Source organism: Physeter macrocephalus, chromosome 17, assembly GCF_002837175.3.
Source record: "Physeter macrocephalus isolate SW-GA chromosome 17, ASM283717v5, whole genome shotgun sequence".
Taxonomy (NCBI): Eukaryota; Metazoa; Chordata; class Mammalia; order Artiodactyla; family Physeteridae; genus Physeter; species Physeter macrocephalus.
Window position 1 is genome coordinate 49361191 of NC_041230.1, and position 19063 is coordinate 49380253.

General features: G+C 49.3%; 1 protein-coding gene and 1 long non-coding RNA gene across 5 annotated transcripts in view; one reads left to right on the plus strand and one right to left on the minus strand.

Moving 5' to 3' along the window:
* Nucleotides 1-5269, plus strand: part of LOC102981838 (uncharacterized) — a 23424-nt gene extending 18155 nt beyond the window's left edge. For 3 of the 4 annotated variants that reach the window (XR_003676553.2, XR_008615466.1, XR_008615465.1), the window contains 2 exons: nucleotides 1859-1956; nucleotides 2913-2994. This is a non-coding gene — a long non-coding RNA (uncharacterized lncRNA). Of the gene's footprint in view, nucleotides 1-1858; nucleotides 1957-2912; nucleotides 2995-5171 lie in introns of those variants that run through there. The other variant, XR_002891896.3, reaches the window with a different exon arrangement.
* The window catches only part of LOC102981548 (polycystic kidney disease protein 1-like 2), a 46347-nt gene that overhangs the window by 10660 nt on the left and 16624 nt on the right, over nucleotides 1-19063 (minus strand). The window contains 11 exon segments of the mRNA XM_024124965.2: nucleotides 2818-3034; nucleotides 3924-4141; nucleotides 4835-5034; nucleotides 6982-7128; nucleotides 8761-8869; nucleotides 8872-8938; nucleotides 11552-11653; nucleotides 13773-13815; nucleotides 13817-13999; nucleotides 17697-17892; nucleotides 18463-18685. Of these exon segments, the coding sequence (XP_023980733.1) occupies nucleotides 2818-3034; nucleotides 3924-4141; nucleotides 4835-5034; nucleotides 6982-7128; nucleotides 8761-8869; nucleotides 8872-8938; nucleotides 11552-11653; nucleotides 13773-13815; nucleotides 13817-13999; nucleotides 17697-17892; nucleotides 18463-18685 (1705 nt within the window).

The following is a 19063-nucleotide window of genomic DNA, read 5'->3' on the forward strand; positions in this document are numbered from 1 at the left end:
GAAAAGGACTCCTTTTAAAAACAAAACCACAATGTGTCATTATCAATTTTTAAAACAATAATGATAGTCCCTTAATAGCATGAAACAACCAGTCAGTGGAGAAGTTTCCCCCCGTTATCTCTGAATGTTTTTCTACAGTTCGTTTGTTCAAATTTCAGTTTCCTTAAGTTTTTTTTTTTTAAAAAAAAAAACAAAGGTGTTTGGCTTCCCTGGTGGCGCAGTGGTTACAAATCCACCTGTCAGTGCAGGGGACACGGGTTCGAGCCCTGGTCTGAGAAGATCCCACATGCTGCGGAGCAGCTAAGCCCGTGCACCACAAATACTGAGACTGCTCAGTACTGAAGCCTCAAGTACTGAAGCCCACAGGCCTAGACCCTGTGCTCCGCAACAGGAGAAGCCACCGCAATAAGAAGCCTGTGCACCTCAATGAAGAGTAGCCCCCGCCCGCCGCAACTAGAGAAAGCCCATGCACCGCAGCAAAGACCCAGCGCAGCCAAAAATAAATAAATTTATTTTTTAAACACATTGATATTTAAAACAAAAAAGCTAAAAAACTAAAAAAAAAAGGTGTTTTTCTGTTTTAAATTACAGAGGTAATACATATTCATTGCAAGAAAAAAACAAATTTGAACCTTTTCATTATTCCCCGAGCCCTCTAAGGGAAGCTTGGACTCTCCAGGTGGAACCAGGCCTGGGTCCCTGGAGCCTGAGCTGGGAGGCCGGTGCCCAGGGGCACATGCTCCTGGGACAGGAAGGGCCCAAGTCTGGACCAGTGTGCATCTTCGCAAGGGGTGCGTGAAACTGGATATAGAACATGGCAAAATGGAGCACCCTGACCCCAGGACCCCTCCCCAGTCACCAGTGAGAAGTGAAGGAGAAAATAACAAGTGATGTGGAGAAGGCTGTGGCTCAGACCCGATGTCGGTAAAGACCTGGCAACGTTGACTCTGACTCCCTCTGACTCAGGCCTCCTACCTCCCCCTCCCTCCTGGGCGTCCCTCACTGAAGCCACAGCTAATGGTTCCAGCATCAACAGCCTTTGTGTTGTAAGCGTTCTGGCAATGTTTCCGGAAGATACCATCATTTGCAATCATAAACACTTACTGAATCCTTGCTTTGGGTCAGACTCGGGTCTAAGTGCTTCATGTGTCGTGGGATCTCATTCAGTCCTCAAAACAAGCCAAGGAGCTGGGTGGATCAGCGCTTCCGTTTTATAGGGGGGAGGAAATAGTCTCAGAGAGGTTAAACAACTGTCCAAAGTTGCACAGCTGCTTTTGCATCTGGGAGAGCCCCAGGTCTGGCCAACTCCAGAGTCCTTGTTCTAAGGCCCATGCTGTGAATGCCAAAGTCCCCCAAACCCCAAAGACCCCAAACAGGGCCAGATGTCCAGCGTGGGCCTCAGCAGAGCTACTGCAGGGGCGACCTTCCTGGGCAGCCCAAGCCCAGCTCTTCAGGGCTAATCCTCCAGAGTGGCTGGAACACAGGGGTCAAAGTAGGGCTGACCATGGCATCAGCGTAGGCCTGGCCAGGAGGGAGTGCTACAGTAAGGACTTGGGACCTGCTCTTGAGGACAGTGGCTCTCAACATTCAGTGTGCATAACAGTCACGAAAGTGACTGGTAAAAAATGCAGATTCCTGGCCTCACCTTAGAAAATTTAATTCACTGTATCAGAGGTGGAGCCAAGAGTTATGAATTCAAACTCCCCAATCTATAGACCCCATTTTTATATTCTAAACAAGGTTTAGACTGTGACCAGCCTTGCGTTTTAAAAATGACAGCATTCTTAACTCACACCATCCAATATGGCAGCCACTTGCCACATGTGACTTTTTAAAATTAAAAATTTTTTTTTTCTAGTTCCCTGACCAGAGATTGAACCCCGGCCCCCTGAGTTGGGAGTGCAGAGTCTTATCCACTGCACCACCAGGGAAGTCCCTCAAAAGACATTTTCAAAGGTGTGTATCAATTGCAAGTGAGGGTTGCAGGAGAAAGAGCAGGTGATTCTGAATTTTTAGTATTTCATAGGAATAAAGATTTCATAGGAATAACAAGGAAAAGGAACAGGTTTTTATGGGAAGATATATATGGTTTAGTTTTTTTTTTATAAACTTATTTATAAAATTTAAAATTAAAATAAAAAATTTAGTTCCCTAGTCACACTAGCTACATTTCAAGTGTCAATAGCTACATGTGGCCAGTGGCTGCCTTATTGGTCAGTGCAGATATAGACCATTTCTGTCACTGTGGGAAGTTCTATTGGACAACCTGATTTAAACACTGGAGGCAGCGATCTGGGTGGAAGATGGAAAGGAAAGGGGCAACAGCAGAGTCAGAGAGACTAGTTCAAACCAGAATAATGTGCAATACATGTGTGCAGCTCTTCACACAATTCATGATTTGGCAACAAGCAATGTGAAAGCAGTGCAAGAGACGCTTAGGGGCTAAAGAGCACATGGTTGGAGACCCTGTTGTGGGCTCGGGGGTTGGGTTGCTCCCCTGAGGAAGGGACACATCAGCCAAGAATAAAGTCTGAGTAGGCATTGGCCAAGTGAAGAGATGAGAAAGAACATTCTAGATCAGAGGACAAGCATGTGTGCAGGCCTTAGTGGGAAGGCAGCTTGGCGTTGTGTGGAGAGCGGGATGCCTGTGGTACTGCGAGGGAGGCGGTGGCGAGTGGTTGGAGTGGAGGCTGGTGAGGGAGACCCCCGGTAGGACTTCTTGACTCCCTAGTGATAGTGATAACAGACGTGGCCCTCGGTCCTGCATCCACCTGGCTCCAACATGCCCCCTCTTGGCCCAGAAATGTTAGGACTCACCTTTCACTTGTACAGACCCAAGAGTGAGTGTTAAAGGGCCCCCTGTCTGGCTGGCTTCCGTCCAGAACACCTGCCCTGCTTTGTTCTGCTGACAGACGACGTCTTCCACCAAGGCCAGCAGTTGGTTGATGTCCATTGAGTTCACGAAGTCCCAGCCCGAGCAAGGGGGTGACACCTTCAGAGCTTTGAACAAGGAGCTGACGAGTCTCCACAAATCCTGCAAGTCACCCAGGGGGAAGGGGACGTGAGCTACAGGCGAGGGGGCAGCAGAGTGGTCAAGAGCACTCGCCCTGGGGCTGGACAATCTGGGTCTGAATCCCAGCTCTGCCTACTGAGACATGACGTTGGGCCACCCTGAGCTTCTGTTTTGTCCCCCATAAAAATTCCCTCTTCTAGGATTTCAGCTGATACAGTCCAGGCTGTATTCCTTGAAGTGTGGAACACAGTAGGTGCTCAATAAATGCTTAACGTGTGCATGAATGCAGAGGGAATTCTTTCTGTGTGCTTCCAGTCTGCAATCTGTTTGAAAGTATAATACTTTGTACATAGTAGGTACGCAAAACTGTGTGTGCATGTGTGTGTATATGTTGTAGGTGTTTGCATGAATATTTATATGTGCCTGTGTATACATGCATGTAAACATGCATATGTGGCATGTGTGCACTTGTGTGTACATGTATGTGTGCAGGTGTGTGCAGGTGTGCACATGTCTTTACATGTGCACGCATGTTCGTGTGGGTGTGGGATGTGTGTGGATGTGTACACGTGGCATGTGTGTATGCATTCATGTGTAGGTGTGTGTATGTGTACATGTGTGCACTGTGCAGATATATGTGTGTATATGTGTGTACACGTGCACATGTGTACATGTTTGTAGGTGTGTGCGTGGTGTATGTGAATGTGTGCATGTGTGGCATGTATGTATGCATGCATGTGTAGGTATATGTGTGTACTGTGTGCACATATGTGTATGTGCATGTGTACACAGTTGACGAATCTTAGTGACTGATGCTGTCCAACAACGTGGGTTGTAGGCCTCAAACCCCAGTCTCCACCCCCTTCTGCCCAGGCTAGAGCTCCCCACATTGCCGAGGTTGAGGACCTGCCTTGGTCACTGCTTCAGGTGTCAGAAGACCATCCTCCACAGGCTGTGGTGAGGGGGCCAGGCTGAGGGGCTCCCCATCCCATTTCCCAGCGTTCTGCTCCTTGGTTTCCCAAGGACGGGTGTTCCAAAAAATCTGAACGATCAGGAGGTTGATGGGAAACATGAGGAGCGAGCTCTCCAGCCCAATCATCACTTCCTGCCGAGTGAATTCAATTTTACCTGGGGCAGATGGAGGGAAGGGGTGGAGGGGAGAGTCCCCTCGACCCCTTCCAGAAGGTGGCCGTGCAGTAAGGGTTAACCTTTCCCAAAGAGAGGTCTGCCCCTTGAGGGGCTCCTGGGAGGTGACCACTAAGCCCTTGGGCTGTCCTGCCTGGTGGGTATGCCTTTGTTTACCTCGGGTCTTGGGCCACTCCATATAGTCTATGCTAACAGTGTGATTTATGGTGGGGGCCTTGGTTGCACCGTATCATCTCAACCTCTGGAGGGGCTGGAGGCTCAGGTCAGCCATACTGGGGTCAGCCATGTCTATGTGAGCGTGCCCCAATAAAAACTTTGGACACCAAGGCTCGGGTGAGCATCCCTGGTTGGCATTACTCCATGCGTGTTGTCACACATCATTGTCAGGAGGAGTGAGTGCTGTCCAGACTCCACTGGGAGATCATAACTGGAAGCTCCATGCTTGGTCTCCCATGGACCCTGCCCCACGTGCCTCTTCCCTTTCCTGATCCTGATCTGTATCCTTTCTCCAATAATTATGAGTATAATGGCATTTCTGACTACTGTGAATCCTTCTAATGAATTATTGAACCTGAGGGTGGTCTTGGGACCTCTGGAATCGCAAGGCATTTCTGGGGCAGTGACAGTTCATGTCCACCAGCCACTAGCCCTGATCGCCATGACAGTGGGAGTTACCCAAGTCCATGTTTTGCTCAGCTGGGTCCTTGGGGACACCGCAGAACAGGATGGCGGTCAGTATGGTGCAGAGGAGCAGTGAGGGGCAGCAGGACACCTGATGGGCATGGGTGAAGGTGCTCCAAGCCGAGCTGCTGAAGATGGAGTACCAGACGTGGCCATCCTGGGAGCCTGTGGAGGTCTTCATGAAAAACAGGTGGCTGTGGGCAGGCCGGGGGAGAGGGACAGGCATTTAGGGAGACAGGAATGGGGAGAAGCCTAGTCTCTCTGGAGCAATCCTGGGATGAGAGGGAGGGATTTGTTTCTAAAATTCATCATCTGTTTTTTTCTTTTGTAGAAGAAATACAGCATCATAGCAGCATCACTTCAAGTTAATGATGGAGACTCTGGACAGAGTGGTTGAAACCCTAGACAGCCCTCTTACTACTGTGTGACCTCAGGCAAGTTACTTTACTCTTTGTACCTCAGTTTACTCATCTGTAAAATGGGGGTAATAACAGAACCTGCCTCAATGGATTGCTGAAAGGATTAAAAATGATCATTTTTGTAAAGCATTTGGCAAAGTAGCTGGCATATAGGTGAGTGTTCATCAGTGTTAGCAATAATTTTTGTTATAATTTTTAAATAATAATATATAACTCTAATATTATTTGTTTTGTTATAATTAGGGCATTAGAGAATAGAGGTTAAGAATCCCAGGCTTTGGGTTCAGACTCAGTTTGAGAGAATAAAAATTGTGAGACAGGGTTTCTGAAAATGGCACCACATTCTCCTAAAGAATCTGTATTATTTCCCTATGAGTAGAATGTAGTTTAACCACAGGAGCTATTCAAAGGCCCAGATTCTGCTAAGAGTGTCCAGAGTAGAGATTCCCAGCTGCCGCCTGTCCTGATTGGTCAATGCCAGAACCCTCCAGGGTTGTACGATGCTTTGTCCCTCGGGGGTGTTCCGGTGGCCTGGACTCAGAGTAAAGGTGCAGAAAGAGAGAGGTCAGTTGCCAACAACAGTGATTGTCCATGTTATTTGTCTTATTCAACAAATATCTGATGCCCCTCGTGCTGTGTCCCAGGCTGGGCACCAGGGATTCACAGGAGGGATGAGGAGCTTTTGCCTTCAGCGAGCTCCTTGCCGAGTTTCTAGGCATCACATGTGCTGATGCACTCGGAGATAATATCTGCTTCTGTGATTGAGTACTTAGTGTGAGCCGCATAGTGTGCCAAGCACATTACTACATCGTTTCATGGGACCTGGGACCCCCTATGGAAGCTGAGACCTGGAGATGTGCGGTGACATATCCAAGGTCACGCGGCAAGTCACCAGCAGGCGTGTGGGACTTTGTGATCCGTGCCCACGTCTGTGTTATACCTCTGTTGGGGTCCTAGTCTCTCTGATTCAGACTTTTTCCCCCTTGGAGGCTGAGATGCTCACAGTGGCAGCTTGGAGGAAAAGTCCTCTTTCAGGAAATGCACTAGAAGCAGACTGAATGCCCGTCCATAGGAGAATGGTTGTGGGACATCCATTCTGTGGAATATCACGCAACCAATAAGGAAAATTTGACCCAAACGTACCCTCCTGGAAGGATGAGCGTGAGGCAACATATTTAGAGTAGCATGCCATTTAAAAAGTTATAAAATAACGATCTGTGGTGTTGTGTATGTGTGTGTGCATATGCATGTGTGTACATTTGTATCTGCTTATTTGTGTTTGGGGACAGATATGGAACGATGCACGACAGGAAAGGAGGTGAGGGAGTGAGTAAAGCAAGGGGAAACATGCTGAAAAATGCAGCTAGGATAAAACAACATGAAGCAGAAGCTCCAGGTGGCCAGACGTTGAATCACCATTCAGATCAGTCTGTTCACTCATATAAACAATATTATTCTGTGACATTCGTAAGTAAATATGGATAAGTGTTCCATAACTGTTATCACCCCCTGAAGATAATTCTGTCTTGGAGGGTCCTTGTCCCTTCAGGGCCCTTTAATTGCAATAAGAAAAACTGGTTATTAATGTCACACACTCAGAGCTACCCCAGCCCACTAGCTGAAATGTGCTTTTATTTGGCTGTGACTGAATTATAACGCAACTTCCCTAGAGATGAAAGAACAAAGTAAAGAGCATTTGCTTAAAAAGAAAAAATATAGTACCTGAATTGTTTCCTGTCCTGCTCTGTGGCCACTGGAAATACCTTGTCAAGGACACAGTGTCCGACATTGATGGACAGCCACGAGTTGCAGAGGAAGTACCACTTCCGGTCCATTGCCAGGTCATGCACCAGCACCCGGCTTATGTACCTGGAAGGGACCCACACTTTTGAGGATAGTGTGTTGGGGGGATGAGACTTCTTTGGACCCCACGAAGATCCAAACCTGAGCCCAAGAACGAGAACTCTTGGAAAGAGACTTTGTATTTTTCTTCATTGCTCTTGGTGCCTTGATCAAAATGCCCCAATCAGTGGGTGAATTTGGCCTCATGTGGGGAGTTCAGCTAGTGTAGACCGCCAGCTTGGAGGCTGCCAGGTTTTCACAGATATGCTGCAAGAGTGTGCATTCTGAAACTGTGAACCTTCATGCAGGGCAGCAAGCCCAGGGTCCCCGGGCTTTACAAGTGAGGAAGGCCAGGTTGTCGTGTGTACGGGGAGGTGCAGTCTTAAGCACACGAAACTCGGTCCTCCTGTGGGCTTCCATCCAGAGAATGAGCCTACCGTCCATTCAGCGCTTCGTGGCGATCATCTAACCTGATTTAGATCTTTGAGGCCCAGGGAAGAAATGAAATCATCTTGCCTCTGCTGGGAGGTCAGATCCAGCAGCAGTTGCTTTACAGGGAAATAAGAGTAATGATAACAAGAGACACTCTTTATTGAGCATTTACAGCACAATGGGGACTGTGCTAAGAAGCTCTTGACATGCATTTTCTCCTTTCAGGAAGGATAGTCCCATCAGGCATGCAAGAGCCACCTCTGTTGAGGTCACACAGCCTCCTGGGGAGGCTGACATCCCCAATGACCTTTGGGTATAGAACCTGGGTGTGATCAAAACCCAGGCATCTCAGCCCAGCTCAGGACAGCTCCAGAGCCCCTGTGTGGTCAGCTGAGCTGTCAGTGGGCTGCATCAAAGCTCTTCGCCCCCTACCCGTCCCGCCTCCTTCCCTCCCTGCCCAAGGGCTGATCCCAGGCACTCCCTAATAAACAGCCTGCATATTCAACTCCATCTCAGAGCCTCTTCCCAGGAACCACCCCTTCAGCTGAGGTTCTTAAAGCATTAACGTAATAGTGTTTTTGTCTTAGATGAGTCAAAGACAGTGGTCTAAATGCTGTGTTTTCCTAAAGCTGCCAGCCACCGATGAGCGGTCAGGCTGGAGACCACCCATCTGGGTCGCTAGTTTTGGCCTCAGACAGTGGGAAGGAGTCTTGGCTCTGAGCTTGCCAGCTGTGTGACCTGGGCAAGTCAGTTATCTTTCCCGAGCTTAGATTTTTCCACCTATAAAAAACAAGGATAATAACAGCGCTTGTCCCAGAGGGTCACTGTGAGCATCCAGTGAGAAAAGCACAGGAAGACTTAACTTAGTGCTCTGCAGAAGAGCTGTTCTTAGGTCTTCTACTGGAGAATCAGCCCAATGTCTCATCTACTTTCCTCCTATTGGGCAGGGTTTGACTTTGCAATAGGCATCTATCCCATTTTACAGATGGGGAAACGGAGGGCTAAATGACAGGTTGATGCTGCAGATGTGTCAAGGGTGGGAGTAGCATTGTGTGGCCTGTGGACTGGTGGGCCTCTCTGACCCTTGGTTTCCTCATCTGTGAAATGGGGATCCATTCTATGCCTCTTACAGAGGCTTGTGAGGATCAGCAAAGCAGCAGATGCACAATGCCCAGCCTTGGTCCTGGCACTTAGTAGGTGCTTGTGGTTTACCCACCCCTGACTCACCAGGCTGGCTGGTCCCCTGAGGTGTCATGCCATAGCCGCAGGCCCCTCAGCTCTCCCAGGGGAGACAGCGTGGAGAGTAAGAAGACATCCACTCCTCCTCACTCAAACCTGGGATGTCGGGGTCTGACAGGTGCTGGGGCTCACTCTCTCCATCCTGGCCATATAGGGTGACAGTCACCTGAAATCCAGAGACCAGTAGTGGCCAGCTCCACGTGGTAACTGAGCCCCGTGTTTCACTGGAGGTGTTGAAAAACCAATGAAACCCAACAAAGCATGGCCTTTTCACCTCCTGTCCTCCCATCTTGGAGTTATTTTTCAGTTGTGTGAAGATTTTGGGGTGACATTATCTGCATTCACACCTTTGAGATGAGTTATACTCATAAAATGCTTCCCGATGACCTTTTCAAACTTCTCGAATATTTATTTGAAAGGGCTATAGGGCAAGAACTGGTTTTTCTCCCTAGCGATTATATTCTCAGTGCCTCCCAGAGTTCCCGGCAATGAGACAGGAATGAATGACTGCCCACTCCTTCGAAAATACATATTCCCAGGCCCCACTCCAGACCCACCAAGAATACTGGGCACAGGGCTCAGGAATCTGTATTTTTCTGAAGCCATCCCCGTGATGGCTGGTGGCCATGCCTGATTTCCTGAGCCAAAACCAACTACAGTAGGTGATACCTATGCTCCACTGACATCCATCACTCAGCCTCACCACTGTGGGGTTTCCACGTCCAACTGCCAGCAGCTGTGCCTCTTTCCCTGGGGGTGTCTTTGGCTGTTAGAGCAGCAGGTTGAAGGTAGCAGAGAACTGATGGCCCCTGCAAGCCGTTTTTCCACCGATGACAGGTGGGATTGGTGGATAAATAACCCAGTTCACTTAGTCCTCAGCTGCGATGATTTTGAGGCCCACATTCCTTACTGTTTTCCAGAGTTCCCCAGTGGGATTGGGCTGCAGTTGCCCACAGGGGTAATGGGTTTGATTATGCGCCCCTTATTTGTTCCTTCCCTTCCCTCCCTGGCTTTCCATTCCTGTATGTGGTGTCCTGGGATCCCCTCTCAAATCAACTACCTGTGCTTGAATCCTTGTTTCAGGGTCGGCTTCTACAGCAGAGTCTCCACTGTAGACTTTCTCAGTCAGATAATTCCTTGCTCTGGGGCTGTCCTGTGTGCTGCAGGATGTTTAGCACCATCCCTGGCCTCTACTCGCTAGGTGCCAGTATCATCTCTTCCTCTCCCAAGTTCTGGCAACCAAAACCACTTCCAACATTGCTAGCTGTCCCTGGGGGCCAACCAATTGAGAACCACTGTGCCAGGAGAACCAAACTAAGACAGTATCAATTGAAATGTGACTGCAACTCTCCATGAAGAGAAATGGCCTGTGGATCACAGATTTTCATTCTTTCTTTCCCTGTAAGGTCAGCTCTTCAGTGTCAAATGGAAGTGGGATGGATGTTTCATTAGATGGATGAAAGTGATTCCTGCATTTATTCAACAAACAGTTACTGAGCCCTTACTCTCTGTTAGCTGGTTGAGGCCCTAAAATGCAGCAATAAAAATTTTTTTTAATTTAAATAAAAATAAATATATACATAAATAAAAATAATAAGATTTAAATAAGATTTTAAAAATAAAAAGTAAAATGTAAGTGGACACATGTCCTGCTCTCATGGAGCCTAATGTCATTTTTTTAAAAACAGGGACTTCCCTCGTGGTGCAGTGGTTAAGAATCCGCCTGCCATTGCAGAGGACACGGGTTCAAGCCCTGGACCGGGAAGATCCCACATGCCGTGGAACAGCTAAGCCCATGTGCCACAACTACTGAGCCTGCGCTCTAGAGCCCTCGAGCCACAACTACTGCAGCCCGCGTGCCCGTGCCTAGAGCCCGTGCGCCGCAACAAGAGAAGCCACCGCAGTGAGAAGCCCTCACACTGCAACGAAGAGCAGCCCCCGCTCGCCGCAACTAGAGAAAGCCCGCGCGCAGCAACGAAGACCCAACGCAGCCAAAAAATTAATTAATTAATTAATCAAAAACAAAAACAAAAAAACAATGGAGATTTCTCCAGGATAGTACACACAGTGCCTGTGGTTCTCAAACTGTGTTCCATGGAGTTCCATGGAGCACAGTTTCAGTAAAGGAAGCTTGGAGGCTGCTGCAGGGCATGCTACATTCTGATGAGTGATAGGGTGAGGCCAGACTTAACTAAGGATGCTGAGACATGACAGAGACAACCTGCTGTATGCTCCACAGCTAAACGTAAGGATTTCAGAGAATTCATAAACAAATGGAATTGTGTCCTCATTACCTCTAGTCAGCCTTCTCAGGGACAGATGGATGCCAGCTAATCATTTTTCCTAAAAAATGCAATTCAAGGCTCATTTTCAAATGATTGCCATTGTTTGTTTCTTTCCTTTCTCCCCTTTCTCTTAGAAATTCTGTTTTCCCCTTTATTCACTGATATTAGTCTACTGACTGTTCTTCATATGTGAGCACATTTGCGTGCAGGTAACCAGCTGTCCGAATTATTATGTAATAGAGTTAAATGAGAAGACCAGTGAGTACAGTACCAGACCCCAACTCTCCCTTAATCCACTCCTCCTTTATCTTTTTAAATATTGGGGCTTAGGGTGTTATTTTGTCTGGCAAAAAGATACTTTTCTCAAAAAAAAAAAGCAAAAGTGAAAAAACCCTGCAACAAAATCCACTGGGCTAAAGTAAATCAACAACGGATCGGCAAGCACTTTGCTGTGGGACGTGCTGATCGACCGAGGTGTCTTGCAGGTCAGGTACCTTTGAGGAAGTGGCTGGCCCCCTCCAGTGTCCGGTATAAACTGTCACCAGGTAGTGGTACTGGGCAAAGGGGTCATTGTCCTCCAGCACTGTGACCTTCACCTGGACAGAAGGATGGCATTAGGAGGGCTCTGCTTGGTGGGTTCATCACCACACAGCAGCCAAGAGTGAGTTGGGCATTCATGACAATTAAAGGGGGAAAGCAAAACTGTGTATGCTATTGGTTCATTCCGTCAGGTGGGAACTGTTCTTTACAACAGCAGGGTTTTAAGTGAAAACCCAAACTTTTAAAATAAAAAAGTACATTCATTATTAAATATCACCCAAAGTAGTCAAATTGGAAATGAACTTGGTATTAAGCTGAGAATGTTTGATGCTTGAGCTGATGAATGCAAACTCTGTTCATAAATAATTTCTCATAACCTAGGTAACCAGATTGTGCCTCTAAGGGAATTTAGAAGGAATGAATGTTAAGTTGTTTTAGCAGAAAATAAATAGCAGGAGTTGGTCAGAGGCTGCAGAGAGCTCTGTGATGAGCTGCCCAGATCTCCTGTCAATGGAGGGCTGTTTTCCCAGTTGCCGAGGTGGTGTAGCCAGGGATGCAAGAGTCGCCTCTGTCAAGGTCATGCCCCATCCTGGAGAGGCCGATATCTAAGAACAGATTGATGCATTGCCCAAGATCAAGACCTGGGCTTCTCAACCCAACTCAGGACAGTTCTAGAGCTCCCCAAGGGGTCACCCAGCTGTCAGTGGGCTGCATCCCAGCTTGACTTGGCCCCCTGCCCATCCTGCCTCCTTCCCTCCCTGCCCAGGGGCTGATCCCAGGCACTCCCTGATAAACACCCTGCATACTTAACTCCATCTCCGAGTCTGCTTCCCAGGAACCAACCTAAAGCTGAGGGACTTAACGTATTAATGTTAAATCCCTTGGGCAAATCAAAGACTGCAGGATAAATGGGGCAACCATTATCTTTTTAAGTTTCATACCATCCAGACACCCTGAGAAGTATTGCTGTGTATAGGGACGGTAGGGAATGCTGAAAGTTTCAGAGCTTTGTGACAATGCATCCTTGTATTCATTTGTGTGCTCAGTCACTCGTGAATGTTTATTGAAGGCTACTATGTGTCAGATATGATGCATGTATCAGAAAAATAATCAGAACTTTGTTGTCACAATTGGTTGCACAAATGGTTATTGTTTGATCTCGTTTCTATCCTCAGACCTGACTTACCGTCAGGCAGATCTGGGTTGGAATTCTGGCCCCTGGCAGGGAGGTGGCTTTGGACTAGTTAATTGCCCTCTCCGCTCCTCACTTGCCTCCTCTGTAAAGTGAAAGAGGTGCTGTGCAGTAAAGGGTGAATTCAGCAGGCTTGGGTTATCCAAACCCCACATATTCCAAAGGGTGGACTGGTTTTGGCCAGCTAGTGGAAGATAACCTCTAAGTCCTTGAACTAGCCTGCATGATAAGAGTGTCTGACTAGGTGGGGCCTTGGGCCACCCCAGGCAGTGTGTGCTAACGATGTGATGTGTGGTGAGGGCTTTGGGCCACGCTCTGTCAGCCTGACCTGGGCAGGGATGGGGAGCAGTGGTGGCTGGAGACTAACTAAACTCAGTCATGCAGGCTCCATACCTATGGGACTCACTGCCAAGAAAACCCTGGGCACCGAGGCTCAGGGGAGCTTTCCTGGTTGGCCGTACTTCACATGTGCTGTCACACGTCATTGCCAGGAGAATTCATCTGTCCATAGGACTCCACTGGGAGAGGAATATTAGAAGCTCTTGCCTGATCCCTCCTGGACCCTTTCCTTTGCTGATTTTAATTTGCACCATTTTCTCTATAATAAACCATAATCGTAAGGATAGTGGCTTTTTAAAGTTCTGTGAGTCCTAGCAAATCAATGAACTCGAGGGTGGTCTTGGGGACTCTCAACACAGTACCTTCCCCTTGGGGCTATTGTGAGCATTAAATGGGGGTAATACCTGGCACATAGTAAATTCTCAATAAGAGGTCAGTTTCATACTCCTCCTGATACTTTGATGAACAAGGACATTTTACTGGTCAAGAGGCTGAGGGGCCAGCTTACCTGAGATGACTCCAGGGGTCAAGGCCTGGATTTGCAGCTGGCCCCCCAGCTCCCCACCTGGGCTCCACCCCCTGGAGCCCCTGCAAGGGGGCACTCCTGCTCCTCCCTCCTGCTGCCGGGGACTGTGCAACCTCACCTTGGCCTGATCCTGAGCATCCTTCCTCCTTGCCCAGATCACCCAGCACGTAGGCCATACAGAGGCAGCCCATGGTGGTCACTACCACAGGGCTGTCCTCGAAGGTGGCAAAGAGCTCAGCGGTCTGGCGGACGTCCACGGCATTGGGCGTGACCAGGAATGTGCTTCCAAAGAAGGTGAGGTGGTTGCAGAGGCGGTGTATCTGGGAGGGGGTGCTCCGTGGCCCGCCCCCCCGCAACCCCAGAGAGGCCCTGGTAGGGATATTCAGGGAGCACATCCCCGCCCGCCCGAGCTCAAAGGGGGAGAACTGTGGGGGGGCCGCTGTCCTGGGGAGGGGCTGGGGAGGCTGCTGGGAGACCAGCTCCAGGATTCCTGTGGGCTTTTTTATTTAGTTAAGAATTAATTTTAAAATGCAGAGAATAATGTCTATAATAAGCATCTTTGCACCTGTCGTCCTCAGGGAGCAACTGTGTCCATCTTGCCAGTCTGCTTTGCCTTTTTTAGGTGAGAAGTATTACGGGTAAAATTGAAGTCCCTTCTGTCCGCCAGCCTCCAGAAGCAGCCGTTATCACACATTTGGTGTGCATGCTTACATTACATTCTCCCACCGGGTGCTCATTCACTGGGCAGCTATTTGTTGGGTGCTACTTCCAGGCCAGGCAATGGGCAAGGTGCTGACAGGACATTCAGGGTGACCAACTCATCTCAGTTTGCCAGAGACTTTCCTGCTTCTCACACTGAAAGCCCCCTTAGTCCCGGGCAAACTGGGACAGTTGGTCATCTTACACTGAAGAGCAAAAAAAAGACGGAGGTTGGGGGAACCATGCAAGAAAAAGGGAAGGACAGATATTTAAATCCTAAGCTGGTGTCTCAGCACCAGGAAAAAATTCTCTAAAAATTCTCTAAATTTTACCCACCTTAGATCGAGGCACCTGCGCCCCCCCACCCCCGCCGTCCTGGGCTCATGCTTTGAAGAGTCCCAGTCTAGCCGTCCTCAGGCTGCGCCCTTCCGCACAGGATGAGGAGTCGGGGGCGGGGCGGGTCATGCCCACCACAGCACATACCACTCAGCCAGGACTAGGGCGAGGTCCTAGGTGACCCCAAGAAAGATCCCCCCCTTAAATTTTGCACTCTAGATGCCTCACTTGCCTTACCTAGTCCTGGCCCCGGGACGCCCACTTTTAGATGGTGGTTTGGGGACCTGGACCTCAGAATTCCCTGTTACAGGGCCTGCCCAGACCCATTCCTCAGGATTGTCCTTCTGCGGAGGACTGGCTACTGCTGTGGCCATCCCTGGGCACAAGGGTGGCAAAATGTGGGGAAACGGGGTGTGTAGATGGAACTTGGGCACGAGGTCCCTGGCGGTGTGGGGAATGCGGTTGGGGGAGGGAGGAGACAGGGGTGAGGCAGGGCAGGGCCCCCATCTGGCTCTTAATTCATACTCTGCACTCAGGGGCAGTCCTTCCCTGAAGCCCCCAGCCAGCTCGCAACCCACCCAGGGCCATTTGGTGGGTAAAGATTTAATTCAAACCCACAACCCAGCACTACCTTTTCATTCCAGGGTCCACAACGAGGTGGTAAGGTAGGAGGCAACAGAAAATACTGGCATGCGGAAAGCTCTGTGCCCAGCACCTGGTGAGGAAGAGCCCGCAGCAGCCCAAACATCCCGCGGGTAATTCTTTTACCTTGAACGAGCCACCGAGAGAGGCTGACCCCTCCAACAGCTATGGCGTCAACTGCTTTATTGACAGATTTCACATGGGTCTTAGTTCCGTGTTTGCTCACCGTTCCCAGTCCTGGTCAGCATTTGGCATACAGCTGTGGGTCTTACGGGAACCCTTGGCACATCCAGGAGGGGTGGGGCTAGTTCAGAGAAGAGCCCTAAGCAAGTACCAGTGACAAGACCATGTCAGCGCTGGGAGCCCAGGGACCGGACCTGATTCATGCCTAACATCTTTGCCCTCCTGGGTTTTCACAACGGCTTGGAGGACAGTGGCTTTCCCGGTCTTTTCCAGCATGAGGGTCCTTTTGAAAACCATAAATTAATCTGGAAAGACCGGAAATTTTTCATGAGATCCCCTTGTGACAGTAGTTTCACCTTTAGTATCCTTCGAGAAAAATGTATAAATAAGAATGCAGTTCTCAAACCCCTTGCGATAATTCTGCATTTCCCCCCTGATAAGGTCTGCAGTTTACAGATTTGGAACTTTCTTTAGTTATTTTGAGAATACAGTGGTGGTTTTCCATCCAAACTTAGTGATCCCATTTACTTATTTTTTTTCCCCATTCACTTATTTATGGCTCCTCAATGATCTCTATATATCTGTATCAGTATCTATATCTATATCAACATCTATATCTATAATAAGCATCAGGTACACAACATTGGGTTAATATAATTTTAGCACTATAACACAACTCCCACATTCTTTTGTACACCCCACATTCGTGTATGTGTGCATTAGTAGCTGTATATTCTTAATAACATGATAAGCACCTGGGAACCCATGACTCCACTCAAAAGCTAGGAACTTTCCAATAAGTTATGTTTAGCTAAGTGGTCCTCCCCCAATCTGTCCCCATGCTCCCCCCAACCCAACCGTATGCGGAATCCTATGTCCATTTTTTTCCTTGATTTCCATTTTATATAGTTTTGTCTTCTCTATGCTCAGAGTGTCTAACACAGCAGTCACTTTAATCTATGGAGCACCTCCTATGTGCCAGGCACCACGTTAAGTACTTTATACCCCTAACCTCGTCTGGGTCCCATCCTGTGGTAAGTGGCAGCCATCCTTTATCCCCATTTGGAGATGGGAAAGTTCAGAGAGGTGGGGTGCCTTGTCCAAGGTCACCTTGCAAGTACTGATGACGTGGGATCGGACCCAAGTCTGTCTGATGGCAGAGCCGGTGCCACCAGCCCCTGCACCATCCTGTTCTGAGCCCCCGGCCTTGGAAGGCAGCCTGCAACGGGTATTCTGCCAGCAACGTGGGGATCGGACAAGCTTTTGGTAGCGAGGACTCTAAAAGGTTGCAACACACGCAAGGTCTCGTTCACGAGGTACAAAGACCTGTGCTTCAGGTGTGGGGGACCCACTGTCTCTTGGACATCTCAACGTGCCTTCATCTCTTCTTGGCACTTTGGGGGGGCTCCCTATGTATGGCAGCTGGAAGCAGGAGTTGACAAGGAAGCCAAAGATGCAGCAGAAACAAACCTGGAAGGAGCTTGGCTTTAAGTCCCCTTTTGTGGCTCTGCTGGGACCTGGCTTCTTACACTACTTATGACTGTTGTCATTGGACATATATGCCATTTGCTTCTTGTCTGTGTCCTCTGCTAGACTGAAAGCTCACTGGTTTTTCTCATCATTGTATTCCTATCAGTTGGCCTTGCACCTGGTGAATATTTGTAGAATGAATGAATGAAGGTATATGGTGTAGGGGATGGAGACAGGTGTGTGACAGATTTCAACTAGATGTGGAGGTTGCTGTTCTTGGGGAGGGTATGGAAGTCCAACAGAGGGAGACTGCAAACATCTGCCACCCAAAGAAGGTGGCATTGGATTAGGAGATCGAAGGGTGAATGGGAGTTTTCCAGGTGGGGTAGGGAAGAAGGGTGTCCTGGGGGAGACAGCAGCATATGCAAAGGCATGGAAGAGGGAAGGGGGACACTGACACCTCAGGGATGGCTTCTGATGGCCTCAAAGCCAATGTCTGTCACCAGGACAGTGTCACAGCCTTGGCTCCTTGGAGGCAGAGCTGAGCTGCCCTGAGACAGGGATCTGATTGCAATTAACAGGGCCACATGCCTCCAAGGGCTTCGTGAGCTCTGGAGAAGCAGTGCCTCACGTCGCTTAGAGCTTGTGCTCTGGGGACAGACCTGGGTTTGAGTCTCAGCTCTACCACCTTCTTCTTTGCTTCCCTTTCCTTACCTGGCACCCGGAGTTGTCCCAAGTCCCCTGGACCTCATCCCAGAACACACAATGGGACAGGAAGGTGGTGATGCCAATTGTGAAGTCCCTGCCGGGGGCCGGCTCCAGGTCAGACTCGGGGATCGCAGTCAGATAGTAGATGCCTTCTCCAAAATGCAGGTCCTCTGGGCTCAGGATCCCTGTGGACAGCCCATCTGCAGGAAGCGGGGGTCCGGGTCAGTCTGGAGCCTCATGAAAACTTGACTAACATGCCGGGAGAGGGGCCCCAAGATGCCTTGGCATGGAATCCGATCCTGATGGCCGCCCCGATGTCCTAGGAGTACCCTCTCCTCCTGAGACCAGGAGCATGGAAGAAGAGGCACTCCCAAGTCAGGGTGCCGAGCACGGCAGCCAAGTCAGACTGGCCAGGGCTCAAATTCTGACTCTGTCCCTTCTTGGCTGTGTGACTTTGGACCAGTTACTTAACCTCTCTGTTTTTATCTGAAAAGTAGAAATTTCATTCTTCTTTATCCCTAAGGGCTATTATGAGGATTGTAATGAGTTCATTTCTGTGAGTGCCTGTCAACTTCTTCAGGGCATATAGTAAGTGTTCACCTAATATCACCTAGTAACAGTAATAATACCACCAACAAAAATAAGCACTGAATGTAGCAAGTGTTTTTTTTCTCTTTTTCTCTTTTTCCCTATGGCCCTGGTTCTCAGGTTTTAAGCTGGTCACATCCCCCAGGAAGCAGCTCAAGAAACTGGCCCAGTGGTGGGCCTACCTGGAGCAGCCGTCGGCAGGAGGTGAGCTTGGGCGTCGTAGCCGGTCTCTTTGGGGTGGCTGCCGTAGCCCAGGCTGAGCACGAGTGGGATGTCAGGTCTCCAGTGCAGCTGGATCCCCAAAGCCCCACCCCCTGAAGTCAGGTTCACCCACAGAGCTCCAGGTCTGGTCAGGTCCAACACGGTCGGCTCGCCGTGTCCTTCTGAGAGCTGAGGCAGCAGGATGTGTCGTCAGGGGTGTGCCAGGGCAGGGATGCCAGTGCACATCAGGGCTGCTGGGCAGGGTGAGCCCCCGGGGACCCGAAATCCACCCTGCGCCCTGCTCTTTCCACTAGCTTCCGGGGGCTGCCGTGACAAATGACCACGAACCTGGTGGCTTAAAACAGCACAGATTTATTCTCTTACAGTTCTGGATGCCAGAAGCCCAAAACCAGTCTCACAGGACTGCAGTTGGCAGGGCTAGTTCCTTCTGGAGGCTCCCGGGGAGAATCCACTTCTTTGCCTGATTCCGGCTTCTGGAGGCGCCTGCAGTCCTTTGGCTCATGGCCCCTCCTTGCATCGCCCAACCTCTTGCTTCTGTCATCAAATCACCTTTTTCTTCTC